The following is a 14,952-nucleotide window of genomic DNA, read 5'->3' on the forward strand; positions in this document are numbered from 1 at the left end:
TTAATAATTTTAAAATGACTATTAAAAGAAATAGCGTAAAACTAAACTTCTTAAAAAAAAAAAGCCCATCATCTGAACATTTTCTGCCTCTCAACTCTTATGATCCCCTTTCAGCTATACATTTAGGTTTTTACACCAGAAGCACAGCAGGGTTTAAAATAGTTTTTCACAAAATTGATTTTGCCAGCATGAAATCTGCAGAGGTCTATCTGTTATCTTTAGAATTCTGCCTTCCAGCTGTGCCATGGCTAAGACTCCAGGCAGTGAGGAGAGGCATATTATTTGGTTTCCTAAATGCTAAGAGGCACTTACCTTCCACACCATACAATTTGGTATGGTTGGCTGTCCAGCTAGTCTTTTTAGAGGTCAGGAGTTGGGTGGGGAGGGAAGGAATTCAGATGAGGATTGAGTTGGGCCAACAGCTAGAAGTTTATTTGGCTTTTAGGCACTATTTGTTAGTCTTCCATAAGCCCCTGATCATCCTTAAAGTAGGAAATATAAAATGTACCTTCATAATTTGAACTTTAATGTTACCATTGATTATAATTGTAGTCAGTCTAGATTTCCAGAAGAGGCTACCTTAAGAAGACACTTAATAGCCACTCCCCTCAGAGATTTATACTGGCTCCTGAATTCATTTGGGTTTTTAAGAGTTATTTATTTTAGAGACTGTTTCTTCTGTCAGCATGAAAGGAAATCACACCACTTGTATTTTAATGTTTGTTGCTACAGCTATCATAAAAGGAAATGCACTTCTGTGTTCCCCCCCTTCTTTCAAACACTTGCTGAATGACATTTTACACTAGGCGCAGGCCTGGAAAAGAATGCTGGCGTGGGTAAAGTAGGAACGAGGGAGAATATTTACCTCTCTCAGTAAATAAGAAATAGGACATGACCACCTCCTTAACATAGAGTGTCTTTATCAGCTGGATCTAAGTTGGCTTTCAGATGTTAAGATTCAGATATTTTAATTTTCATCAAAGTCCTTAGTTTGCCTTTTTGTACATGTCTTAGATTTATACAGTTGCTTTTCTAAGAATTTTTATTTCCCTTTTGTCCAGGTATTTACCGCCAGAGTGTTTTGTGGTTGGGAAAGAACCACCAAAGATCTCAAATAAAGTTGACGTCTGGTCAGTGGGTGTGATCTTCTACCAGTGTCTTTACGGAAGGAAGGTAATGAGGACGGCGGGATGTGGTGGCGTCTGTCTCGGGGGTGCATGTCACAGTGGCGCTGTGTGCATTCTTCCCTTGGACTAATCATTGGGTCATACAGAATGGAATCCCGAAAGCTGTGGCTCGAAGAAAATACAGACTTAATTATAGAAGCTTTATGCATAGAAGCAGAAATTTCCAGTTCCAGGGCATCTAATGAATTCTGCTGGGCTGTTGAAGACATCCTTTTTTCGCCATTCACAGTTAGATCTAGAGAGCCCATGCTCCACAACGAGAGAGCCCATATGCCATGAGTAGAGAGGCCCAATGCAGCCAAATAAATAAGTATTGTATATATATATATATACACACACACACACACACACACACACACAATCTTCCCAAGATCCATTCTTGAGGGTCGTGAGAACTGAAACTTGAAATACCTGCAAGGCTTCTTACTCCCAGCCACCCCATTAGCATAAAGTACGCTTCGTATTTCTATACTGGTGCCAGAAAGTACTTATTTTTTGTTACTTCTAATAAAGGTAATATATTATTTGAATAAGTGAAAAGCTAGGTATTAACTACACATAATGAATTTTCACATTTATGTTTTCCTTGTGAGCATAATATCTTGTAAATGTATATACTGGGATCCATTGTATATTTATACTCCTGTTTCTGCTACCAGTACATTTGTATGTTTCAACGTTCCCCACTGGGCTGTGGGTATAAACTATTTGGGAGTTCTGCAACTCACTTAGATTCCTAATACTTTGATTACAATCCCCAGACCAAACTGTTAATTCAGATTTCAGCCTAGTCTTTACCTTCGCTTTGGTCTTTGTTTCTTTATCGTACCTATCTAACATTCAGAAACTATTCAGAACTAATGGGGTTAATTATTATTTATACTCTGGTATTATAGAAGTGCTGCAATAATGGTGGCTGAGGTTATCTAACAAGAACAGCAATCTCAGTAGAAACACTATAGAGGACACCAGGTGTGAACTTCTTTCTTAGGAGTTTATCAGAAAATAGCGATTTGTGGCACAGATGAAGCCACTCACTTAGTAGCCCCAGCTCTCCCACCCCCCAACTATGTCCTGATCCCTCTCCTCTTTCACTTCCTTCCTACCTTTTTATCTGCGTCTTGGGTCCATCTGTGGCACACATACATATTACCACTTTGGGCAAAAGAGGTTGCTGGTTCGTGTTCTGAATCTTCCTTATCTTTGCTGTAAGCAAAGGCACTGTGCTATAGCAAATGCTGCTTCTGGTCCCAGCTCTACATTAACCTAGATGTTGGAACTTGAGGAAATTACTTCAAAAGCAAGTTACTTCAAATCCACGCCTTTCCATCCTTTATCTATAAAATGAGAGAATTAGAGGAGATCATCCCTAAAGTTCCTTCCAGCAATTCTTGTGGAAGTATATGTTTACCTTTCCCATCTCTTTGCTTTTGAATTGTGTTTTCTTTAATTTTAACCAGAGGTCTACCTTTGTTTGTTTTTTTATTTGATAGCCTTTTGGCCATAATCAGTCCCAGCAAGACATTCTACAAGAAAATACTATCCTCAAAGCTACTGAAGTGCAGTTCCCGCCAAAGCCAGTAGTAACACCTGAAGCAAAGGTAAGTTTTGACCCATTGGCCAACAGAAATGTCTACTTTGCCTTCTCTATTATTTCTTTGGGTGATTTCTCCAACCTCTATCTTCTTCTCCCCGTCTCTTCCCACAACAAATATTTATTAGGTACTTAGTATTAGACAACTTCCCAGGTGGCACAATGGTAAAGAATCTGCCTGCCAGTGCAGGAGAAGAGGGAGACGTGGGTTCAGTCCCTGAGTGGGAAAGATTCCCTGGAGTAGGAAATGGTAACCCCTTCCAGTATTCTTGCCTGGAAAATTCCATGGACAGAGGAGCTTGGCGGGCCACAGTCCATGGGGTCACAAAGAGTTGGACATGACTGAGCGACTAAGCACAGGTGGAAGTACTAGACACTGTTCTGGGTAGTGGAGAGAGCTGTGACTGTACAGCGATGAACTACATAGACAAGGTTTCTGTCCTCATAACATGTATGTTTTACTAGGTGAGATAAATGGTAACTAAAAATGAATACCTTTCAGATAGTGATAAATATTATAGAGAAGAAATCAGACTAACGGAAAGGGAGAGGTGGGAACCTCCTTTTTTGATGTCATGGTAGAGAAGGTCTAGATGATGAAGTGACTTTTTTCAACAATCTTGATGGATGTGAAGGTGGGAGCCATGTGTAGACTTGGGAGAATATTCTGAACAGAGAGAAGAGAATGAAGCTCAGATGTGAGTGTGAGCTTAGCCAGTCCCCAGAGCAGGCAGAGCAGAGGAGAGCGGAGAGAGGCAGCAGGATGGACTTAAGCTTATGGGAGGCAGTTGAAGGTTTTTGTCCGGCCAGCCATGTAATCTGATTGCTCTTTCAAAAGCCTACCCTGGGAGCTGTGTAGAGGGAAGATTCAAGGCAAAAGGTGTGTATTTGAGTTGGTATCCAAGCCAAGAAAACTGTCGAGCTCCAGATACCTCACTAAAGAAGCTTCATTTTTAAAGGTCAAGGACCACTATGTTCATTTCTATGAATTTGTTATCTTCCAAATGCTTTAATAAAGCAACTGCCTATAGATGTCTTTGTTTTTGAAAAACCAGGAATTGTATCAATTAAACATGGAAAAACAAAAAATCCGTAGTTCATTTTATGTTTTTAGATATATTAAAGTAGACTTTACTTTTTAGAACAGTTTTAGACTCACAGCAAAACTGAGTGGAAAGTAAACATTTCCATATACTCCCTGCTGCTGCAACCCTTCTCCCCTTGCCCTGGCACACTCCCCCAGCGCACAGCCTCCTCCACCAGAATGTCAGCAACCTGCACCAGAATGGTGCATCTCTACAATCAATGGACCTCCATCCAGGCATCATTATCACCCTAATGCAAAGTACAGACTTTGAATGATACTATTTTAGAAATAAAAAAACTGATTCAGCTGTTTAAATAATTATATTTAAGGTTTTATTAAATAGAGCTATCTGGTTAAAAAATAGGAGAAGACAGATAATGTATGTAAGGGCCTCTGCCAATGCAGGGGACACAGGTTCAATCCCTGGTCTGGGAAGATCCTACATGCTGTGGGGCAGCTAAGCCTGTGTCACAACTACTGAGCTCACGCACCTAGAGCCTGTGCTCTGCAACAAGGGAAGCCTCTGCCCGGAGAAGAAGCCTGTGCACCGCGACTAGAGAGTAGTCCCTGCTCGCTGCAACTAGAGAAAGCCCTTGCACAGCAATGAAGACCAAGTATAACCATAAATAAACATAAAATTAAAAATAATTGTAGAAACTGAGGCTATGTAGCTCTTCATACCCAGCACAAAGGAAACGTCCCTGTTAGTAGTAAATTAGGAATCCAAATCAAACCCCACTCACAGTAAGCCTGTATGTTTGCAGAACTCTTGGGGAGACAAGTCCTGGTCAGATGCTCCTTCACTTAGATGTGTGCCTGATCATTTGCTTAACGACTTTTCAAGGGAGAATAAGATACACCGAGAGAGCACTTGCCAGCATGTGACACACGGCAGTGTTAGTGTCATCACACCACCTTTCATATGCTGATGGTTTGTCACTACAGTTTTCACTTCCTCAGGAAGTTCCCATGAGACCAGATGCAGAACTATGAAGTTAGGCTGTGCCCATGCATACCAGCCAAGGCAGGGAGAGATTTTTCTTTTGGTCTTTGTGCTCTGGGGACAGAGATCTGTAGAGGTCATGCCGCATTCCCCCTCGGGAATGGCTCAGGCACCTGTGCTGGAGAAGGAGTCGGTGGCCACAGAGCAGCGCTGCATCTGGCACGTCTTTTCTGGGTCTGCCTAGTGGTTTCCAGGCAAGGCCCTAAGCCCCTTCTCTTTAGGACACTTTTGCTCTGGGCCCTGGCAGCTGCTACAGAACCTCCTGGGTTCCCTCTTGGGGTGCCAAGATTATCTCTTCAGGCTTCTTCAAGAAACTTTCCTTTCAGGCGTTTATTCGACGATGCTTGGCCTACCGAAAGGAGGACCGCATCGACGTCCAGCAGCTGGCCTGTGACCCCTACTTGCTTCCTCACATCCGAAAGTCGGTCTCCACGAGTAGCCCTGCTGGAGCTGCTATTGCGTCAACCTCGGGGGCGTCCAATAACAGTTCTTCGAATTGAGACTCACTCCCAGCCACAGACTGTTCGACACACAGAGTGGACAAATGGCGTTCAGCAGCGGGTTTGGAACATAGCGAATCCAAATGGATCTCATGAAACCTGTACCAGGTGCTTTTATTTTCTTGCTTTTTTCCCATCCATAGAGCATGACAGCATCGATTCTCAGTGAGGAGAAACCTCGGGCAGCTCTGGCCAGGCCTCGTAGGAAAAGGCCCCGCCCAAGGTTCCGGCGTCAACGGCCACTGCGTGTGGCTGCTCTGAGTGAGGAAAAAATTAAAAAGAAAAACTGGTTCCATGTACTGTGAACTTGAAAACATGCAGACTCAGGGGGGTCCCTGATGCAGTGCTTCAGATGAAGAATGTGGACTTGAAAATACAGACTGGGCTAGTCCAGTGTCTATATTTAAACTTGTTCTTTTCTTTTAATAAAGTTTAGGTAACATCTCCTGAAAAGCTTGTAGCACAAAGGCTCGGCTGGGGATGGTGTTTGACTTCGGAGGAAAAAAGTTGCTATTGCCCGTTAAAGGCACTAGAGTTAGTGTTTTATCCCTAAATAATTTCAATTTTTAAAAACATGCAGCTTCCCTCCCCCCCTTTTTTATTTTTGAAAGAATACATTTGGTCATAAAGTGAAACCCGTATTAGCAAGTACGTGGCAATGTTCATTCCAATCAGATGCAGCTTTCTCCTCCGTCTGGTCTCCTATTTGCAATTGCTTCCTTCATCTCAGTAGGGAAAAAATTGAGTGGGAGTACTGAGATGTGTGGGGTTTTGCCATTGGACAAAGAATGAGATTAGAACTCTGCAGCTTGGAGTCTCTCTAGGTTTTCAACTATTTCTTCACAATTTGAACACTTGACGGTTGTCCCTTTTAATTTATTTGAAGTGCTATTTTTTTAAATAAAGGTTCATCTGTCCATGCAGTCCTCTTGGATTCTCTGAATGTAGTAACCATTGAAACTGTTCCAAGGGCAGGCAGAACTCAGGCTGGGGAGCCAGTGCTCCAGGGGGCAGGGCTTCCCACCCTCAGACCCCGTGCACTTGCTGAACGGTGTGCGTTTCTCGTTAACAGTTACTGTAAAACTTGATCAGCACATAAGCTTTCCTCTGTTAGATCTTTTGACAGGAAACAACCTCCAGCCACCTGAATTATGTGGGTATGTGCTGGGGTGTGTGTGTGTGTGTGCGCGCGCATGCACACATACACACACACACACACACACACACACTTTGTCTAACTCACTTTAATAGATTGATTGATTGAGTGAAGTTAAAAAATAATCTCAAAGGAAATAGGTATTTCAAATATGAACATTCTTTTGGAACTTTTTTTAATGTGGTTGTTTCTGAGATGGATGATCAGCTGAAGACAGAGCTGAAATGGGAGCTGCGTGGCCCCACCATGCCCTTGAAACAGCAGAACACTCGACAGTAGAGGGGGAAGGAGGCCAGAGTCTGAACATGTGGTAGCCAGCTTGGAATGTTACTGACATATGTGGCAAGAGGGCTCAGCCAGAAATATTTAAAGATGCAGCACTCAGGCATGCGAGTTGCCTGGGCAAGGGGTGGGCTGGGGGCGGCGGTGGCGGCAGTCAGGAAGGGTAGAGAGCGCTCAAATGACTCACAACCAGTATTTCTTTGACATGTGAAGAGTACCAGTAGTGACACATTCTCCAGGCCCTTTATGGACCTGCCCCTCCCCAGTGTCAGGCTATGTTAAGGGAGGATGGAGTGTTCAGATTAGAGAGAGGTTCATGGGCAGGTGTTGTCCTGTGGAACTCTGAAGGGAAGGAAGTCAGCTCCTGAGTGCTTATTGCCCCCCAGCTTTCCAAAGCAATCTTACTGCAATATATATATTTACGCACATGTGTGTATAGTATCTTTTTCTTCTTTAACCGTTACTTTCAAGCTGCTAAGCAGAGTACCCATGGGGTCTCAAAGGTTGAGCACAACACTGTAAGGATGGTGTCTACATAGGTGAAGAGATGAATGAAGTTGAGACCATGTTTAAACTTACTCAAGACAATAAGTTCTATTCCTCTTTTCTTCTCTCTCATTCAGTGATCTTGAAGAGTTGTGTTTTGTTTAATTTCTAACTTTCTTCATGTTGAAGGGATGCTGCATCTTTAAGCCTTCCCTCTAATTTCCTGCCTCCTTTCCCCCAGGTTCTTATGAGCCAAGGTGTAGGACTGTATTTGGTGATCTGTCTTTTCTGCCCTCATCCTGAAGAAGGGGTGCCCTCTCTTCGTGCTCTTATTGGGCCTAGGGCTTGGCTGGAACTGCCTGGGCTTGGTTGAGTCTGGGCACGGCCTCTTGCCAATGCATGGATAAGCCCCAGGGGCAGGCAGAATGGTGACCTTTTCTAGACTTGTAAGTAGCCAGTGAAATCACTAAGTGGAGTTCTTCCATGACATATTTTGTTAATATGGGTTTCACTTTTTCCAAGGATAATCCCTTATTGCCACAATGTTGATTTCCTTTAAACAATGACAAAAAAAAAAATGTGTATTAATTTGTAATTATCCCAGCCAGACTGTTTTGGCCTTTCCCAATTTGGGGGGTGGGGAGGATATTAAAATAAGTTTTAAGAAGTGACTTTCCTAGCCTCTTGATTTTACTCTAGTTCTCTAGCTTCAATCAGGGCCCTCAGCACCTAGGGGTGTAGCTCAAGGACCCCTGGCAGCTGGCAGAGTCCCAGTGGATGTCACAGTCGTGATGGGAATGTGTGGGTTCATATGACATCTGTCACCCTGATGTGCCAACAGCTAGAGTTGTGGGTGGGAATACCCACAGTGAACAGAACGGGGAAGGCCCAGCCGTGACCATGAACTCATAATTCAGGGCTGGAGGCACTGGGCACAGGAAGACATGAAATGCAGAGGTCAAAGAGAAGGAACTGGGCTCTCCATCTCCCATCACGCACAGGCAGCTTTAAATGGAGTCTCGCCAGTCAGAAATTTGTGATCCCCACTTGTGTGGCTGGCCTGGACGGGTCTGCTGTCTTTTTTAGAGGGCTTGTTTTTTGCTTGCCTTTTAGTCCAGGAAGGACAGGTTTTCCTCCAGCTGCGAAGACTAGCAGTCAAGGAGCTCTTGAGTTTCTTAATTTAGAAAATAACTCCCTTTAAACATAGTTATCTCCTAGAATCCTAGAGCTAGAAGCAAGCTTTGGCCTAGCTCCTTGCCCCTAAGAAGGCGAAGTTTACAACTAATTTGACTCACCTTTGGCAGTCTTTTGCTTTCTGAGAGTCTTTCCTTCTCTCCAGCACGCATCATTCCTGTCACTCAAGCCCTCTTCGCCTGTAATTAAAACCCACCTGGGGTAAGTGGGGGAGAGACAGGATGCACAAACTAGCTATGCTGTTTTAGTTTCTGAAGGCAGAAGTTACGAGCCTCGCCTAGAGATTAAGAGCCTGGGTTTTAGAATTAGGTCTGGTTCAAGCCCCGCCTCCACTGGCTTTAAGAATTTCTCCTTGCATGGTTAGAGTAAGGAGTAGAAGTGAGGTATTTAAAGTACCTGGCACACAAGGGGGGAATCAAAAAATGTGATTTAAAAAAGATAACAAGATTTAGTGAGACCAAGATTGCTGGTTGAGGCTCAGAGCCTTTCTACTCTCCAGGTTGTCAGGAGGTTTTGCCTGGGGTTAGGATGCAGACCTTGGGGAACCTTCCTCTCAGTCTTGAGATTCACTGTCAACCTCTATCCTGCAAAGTCAGCAGTCTTCTCTTATCCCGCATTCAAGACTGCTCTGGGAGGAGGCATCTTACAGGCCAGCAGCAGCAGTATCACCTGGGAACCTGTTAGGAATGTACATTCTCAGCCACCCTCTCCCCTTATCTGTCTCCCAGATGGCATGAGCACTGAAGGTTATAAGCCCTCCTGACCTTCTCATCCACCTTAGCCAGGGGGCAGTTGGAGGGTGGCTCTCACGGCTTGTCTAAACTCACCCAGCTGGAAGACAGAGATGGCTTTGTTTTACTTTTGGTGTTGGGGATAAAAATCTGCTTTAAGTTCCAGGCTATCCTGGGACCAAACATCATACTGCTAATCATACTTCTATAACCTTTTACAGGTGCCTTGCTACCTAACAGTATTCTCAAGTCATTCATTTCTTCTGGCAAAGCTTCTTACCTTTGGCCTTCTCTTAAAAAAAAAAAAATGTGTGTGTGTGTGTGTGTGTATAAACTCATCCTTCTTGTGAATTAGTTTGTCACATTTTTCTCTTTACATGAGGTTCCAGGGCTGCTGGACGATTGAGATCTGGGTCTGCTTGTGAGTCTAGCCTGGCAGTTGGGATCTGGGCCGAGACGAGTAGGGCTGAGCTATAGTTCCTTGGAAGGGGCTTGGGGAGGAGCGAGCTGCAGAGAGGTTGTGGGGAGAGGAGGGGGGCTCTGTGGGTGGTTTGGGGGAACCTGCCAGAGGCTGGCAAAACAGGCAGGCCTGGGAGCAGGGCTGGGATATGGTGGGGGCATGGAATAAAGAGACCTATTGTGCTGGGGAAGCTCGCAGGGCCGGAGTGTTGGGCAGGAGACCCCATGGTGTGAAGGGGTCAAAGAGCTACACGCTGGCTGACTCAGCCCCACCCATCCCTGGCCACCAGGCAGTCCTGCTGGGTGTGGTGGGAAGTGCCTGGCAGAGAACTGTGGGAACCTCAACCTCCTTGGCCTCCAGGCACTGCCTGCAACTGCAGTGGCGTCTGTGCCGTCCCAGCCTTTTCACCCTGAAGGCAGCTTGGGTGGGGTTGCCGAGGGCAAGACTCACAGAGGGAAGGGGCTCTCTTCTGCTTGGTAGAGAAGTTCCTCAGCCGTGTGGCTTCCCGGCCTAGGGTGGGCAAGGTAGAAGCATCTCGCTAATTTTGTGTATGAGGAAACCAAAGCCCAGATAGATTTGGTGACAGCTAGGAAGTAGAGGGAGCTTCCCAGGTGGCTTAGTGGTGAAGAACCCACCTGCCAGTGCTGAAGATGCAGGAGACACGGGTTTGATCCCTGAGTCAGAAAAATCCCCTAGAGGAGGGCACGCCTGGTGAGCTACAGTCCATGGCATCGCAAAGAGTTGGGCAAGATTGAGTGCTGAGCCATAGGTAGAGGACTGAAGGGGAGGGACTGCCGGCTTGAAAATTTTAAGAGGCAGTTTCTCTGAGTGCCGTCCTTGGGCAGAGTGCACCAGAGGTGAAGGCTGCACCCGGGCTCCCAGCCAGAGGCATATGTTGCTCTAATCTGGGGCTCCCCACACCCCGCCTGCTGCCTGCTTTACTGGGTCCTCCTGGTCCCTCAGGACCGGCCCTTAGAATGGAGACTCAGATGGCCTGGGCAGCAGCCCTGCCCTCTGCCGTCCTGAGCTAGAACTGAAGTTAGGTGGGAAGATGGGGCCATGGTTTCACAGAAGATTCCTGCCTCAGGTTCCCAAGCCCTCTCCTCATGTCATCTCGCTTTATAGATGAAGGAGTGAAAAATCCTGTCTCACTCCACCTCAGCCTTTGCTTGCTTGCACGCGTGCTTGTGTATGTGTGTGTGTGTCAGATGCAGGTCTTTTGTCCGGGAGTGAGCAGGACTGGGCAGGGACAGCCAGGGAGCCTGTGTAGCTGGTTCCAGGTCTTCAACAGCAGTGTTTTCCAAAATTTTTTCATGGCAGCATCTCAGCCCAATGCACATTTCAGAGACTAGAATTGTTAGCTTATGTGCAGTGCACTGATATTTACTCTTTTACTTCATCTTAAAAATGTTGGTCACTGGGACTTCCCTGCTGGTCCAGTGATTGAGACTCCGTGCTTCCAACCCAGGGGCACGGGTTCAATCCCTAGCTGGGGCACTGAAATCCCACATGCCCCCATGGTGCAGTTAAAAAAAAAGTGTTGGTCATCGGCCACTGGTGCCCCCGTCCACTTCTTGCTGCATCAGTGGAAGGTCTGGTGAGCCTCTGGAAGCTGGAATGCAGACAGTGAGTCAGCTGGATGCAGCCGCCTGCATCTGGGGCTCGATTCCACCAGGGGAGGGTCTGTCTCCGGCCAGGGTCCTTGAGGATCACACACGACTGTGGGCAGGACCCTGGACTCAGAGGGTCAAGTTCTGAGACTAGAGAAAGCCTAATGCTGCCTGTCCTTCGTGAGTTAGGAATTGGGAGTCGGGACCTCCCTCTTGAAATTTCAAGTGACTTCTTGAACAGAGGGATGCAGAAGCTGCCAGCCCAGCCAGAGCTATGGACCAGAACAGGCCTCGACTCCTGGCTTGCCCAGCCCTCAGTGCGAGGACAGGCTAAGAGGTCCCTGTAGAGCAGACAGGGTGAGGCGACATCATTCCCTGCCTGCCCTGGCCCCAGCTGGGTGGGCGGCAGAAGGAAGGTTCTGGGAGCTGCATCCCACCCAATTGCAGCTGGTTCTGCCCCTCAGCTCTGTTGCCCTCTTTGCCTCGGGTCAGCCTCTGCCCCTCTCTCAACTGCCATTGGCCAACTTGTTTCTGACCTGCTGAAGCCCAAGTAGAAATAGGAGCCAGTGAAGATCCCCCTACTCTGAGCTTGCTCTGGGGCCCTGCTGATAGCTGTGGGCATCGCTCTGGTGACTGCTCCAACTGGGAGGCCACATCCAAACTCTGGATGCACGCTGGACACACAGGGAGAAGGTCTGCACATCCTGCTTCCTGATAGGAAGAGTCCTGAAGTAACTATCTCCTGTTCCCTGGGGACGACAAAGCTTCCCTTCAAAGGAAGTCTTCTTATCCCCTCCTTGGGCTGAAAGTGAGTGGATACAAACCCATCGGTCCTTCTGGGAGTGGGGAGCCCTGCTGGGTTTCCTCCAACAAGAAGACAGTAAGGGAGAGAACCTGGGGAAGGTGGGCAGACTTGTTTTTGGTTATATTTTTGGCCCTGATGGGTAGACCAGTCAGGAGAAGACAGCCAGCCATCAGATTCCCCAGTAATGTGGATGTGGGAGAAATAGTTATCTCAGGTTAACTGTTGCAAGATCACACAACCTGGAAGAGGTGGAGCCAACCCTTGAAACTTGGGTCCATCTGAACCCCAAGCCTGCCTCTTCTTTCCGTCGCAGGTCCTCAGTGCTGCGGACAAGTGGGGGACTGCAAGGGCAGACTGCCTGAGTGGAGAGTCAAGGGCAGGAGTCCAGAGGGAGGGCGGAGGGGATGGGATCCACCCAGACCAGCCCACGCTTGGCCAGACTTTTCTCCTGGCTAAGAAACGTGCGGGTGCCCCTTGGGTTTCATACCCTCTTGTCTAGTTGCCACAGGTAAGGACTGACCTCGTCTTTCCCTTACTTAACCTTCTCCTGTCCTACCTGGCCATCCAGTTGCACTCTCCCTGCCTTGTGTTCCTCTTCCCTAAGCTTTCGTTGTAGGCCTGGCTGCCAGAGCGTCCACAGGCTCTGCTCCCCTGGGCACCCTCTGGCTGGAGAGGCTACTGAGCTCCAGAGCCAGGGAGGAGGAGACTGATGCAAGAGGAGCCCTAAGCACGGTGAGTAATGATACAAAAACTTGTACATCAAGGGGCCCCCGAGACTCAGAAGGGAAGTGACCTGCTGGAGGGCACATGGATAGTGGATGGCTGAGCTGGAATTCCAGTTCAACTCTGTCCCCTATCCCATCTTCCACTTCTTATGGACATGAGTTCATTAGTCAGCAGAAGTAAGCAGAGAGCTGCTTCTACCTGGCTTACTTTACACTTCAGAACACCATTTTTGTGTACAGTTAAACATGGAGATGTTGAGAGCAGGAGGGGAGGTTGTATTGTTCCCTCAGGCAAAGGAAAACACCCAGTGTTGCAGTCCTGATGAAACTGACCTGTGCAGACCTTATGGTCGGTAGGGTGGGGTGGAGAGGCCGGCAGAGCGCAGGGTAGGAAGTCTGGGAGACACCTGATGTCCACACGACAAAGGATGATGAGAAGCAGGGAGGGAACACAAGATAGGAATTGTTGCCCTGTTTACCAATAGGAATTGTAACCTCAGTGAGAGCTTCAGTAACTCACTGCATGTCACAAACGGGGGTATGGGAAGTCAAGATTCTAACTCAGGTCTCTCTGGAGTCTGTGCATCTTCCTCTAAACTGGTTCTGATGAAATCAGCAGACCCACAGCTCCTTTGCTGGCTCACAATGTCAGAGCCACTTCTCAGTATAGACTCCATTACAGTGAATATCTTGGCAAAAATCCCCTGGACTGGCTAAGTCCCCAGCACCTAGCCTGATGTCTGACACATAGTAGGCCCTCAATAAATGGCTGTTTGAGCTTTAACAGGAATGGAGGAGGCAGCAGGCACAGAGGACACTGACCCTTCTTTGGAAGTAGATGAGGTTCTGATGAGGGGCTCCCCAGGAAAGCCCCAACCTCCTCGCAGCACCCAGTACTCCTGCAGACTGTGACCACCTTCCACTGACAACTGACCCTGCACATGATCTTTAAGCAGCAGGGGACTGGGCTGGACTCTCCACAGGGAGAATCGCCCAGATGTCACCGGCTCCCTGCCCTGCGAGCTCAAGATCTAAGACAGATGGTGGCCGCAGATGTGACCTGGACATTCCGCAGAATACAACGCGTTACCCCTGGCCCACTGGATAGAGCGGGAGGCCTCACCCTTGGCAGAGACTACGGCTTTAGACACTGAAACAAACAGCTGTCCCTGCTAGCGGAGCACACTTCCGTGCTCCTTAGCCCTTTCGTGGCAGCTTCTCTGCCTGGAATGTGGCAAAAATTGTGTCATCTTCCCCACTGAACAAAACCTCCTCTAGGATCGTGACTCTGCTCCTCTTTGTTCCCCCAGCGCTAGCCACTAGGGCTTTTGAAAGCCTGAAGGAAGAAACGAGAGCATCTCCTGTGGACGGGGTGCTCAGGGCACTGTGCTGGCCAGTGGTGGACTTTCTGGACTCAAATGACTCACTGTCAGCTTGTCACTTTCTGCCCTGCTGATGGGAGGAATGCCCAAACCACTTGGGCTGGTGGGGAAGGGATATCCAACCCTGTTTCAGAACCTGGAGGGCGCCTTGGGAGCCCTGCCTGAGTTCCCTTCCAGAAGCCAGGGGGCTCCCTTGGAGAACTGTGGCTGGCACATCTAGAGATAGGCAAGCAGATAAGAAGCCTGTGAGACGACTTTGAGAAGAAGCATCCTGTGTTTTGACTGCTCAGACAGGAACAGAGAGAGGGCAGCTTAGCTGAAGCTGGCTGATTCTGAACCTCCTTGAAAATGAAGTGAGAAAGGAGAGGTCACACGAATGATCTCTGAGGCAGCTCAGTGTGGTCAGAACTCTGGGATCCCAGTGAAGAAAGTCACCAGCAGGGACTTAGCTCTGTCAAGCAGCTAGCTGTGGGGTGCCGAGGACTTTGCTAGCTTGACTGCTAACCATTTTTTAGGGCCAAAGGGTGGATAGTGGACTCATTCTAGGGGACTCTAGGGGATTTTATGGGGGCTCACTTTGGGGTCCTGCAGCCTCTGGATTGATACTTGGTAAGAATCTCAGCCCAGCAGAGATGGAAAGCACCAAGTGAGCAGCTCTGGCCCCATACCCTCCTTTCAGCGATGGGGAAAGATTTACCCAAGGCAAGGGTAGTAAAAAAGGAGAAAACAACATTGAATTTGTTATTTCCA

The 14,952-nt window shown here is 47.5% G+C and overlaps 1 protein-coding gene across 10 annotated transcripts in view; it reads left to right on the forward strand.

Moving 5' to 3' along the window:
• TLK2 (tousled like kinase 2) overlaps positions 1–6,294 on the forward strand; it is a 122,287-nt gene extending 115,993 nt beyond the window's left edge. For 9 of the 10 annotated variants that reach the window (XM_019981824.2, XM_019981825.2, XM_070773721.1 and 6 more), the window contains 3 exons: positions 1,062–1,173; positions 2,681–2,788; positions 5,198–6,294. In XM_019981824.2, coding sequence (XP_019837383.1) covers positions 1,062–1,173; positions 2,681–2,788; positions 5,198–5,371 — 394 coding nt within the window. In that variant the 3' untranslated portion in view covers positions 5,372–6,294. The other variant, XM_070773718.1, reaches the window with a different exon arrangement.
• Positions 6,295–14,952: the final 8,658 nt, after the last annotated feature.

The sequence above is a fragment of the Bos indicus genome, chromosome 19 (assembly GCF_029378745.1).
Source record: "Bos indicus isolate NIAB-ARS_2022 breed Sahiwal x Tharparkar chromosome 19, NIAB-ARS_B.indTharparkar_mat_pri_1.0, whole genome shotgun sequence".
Taxonomy (NCBI): Eukaryota; Metazoa; Chordata; class Mammalia; order Artiodactyla; family Bovidae; genus Bos; species Bos indicus.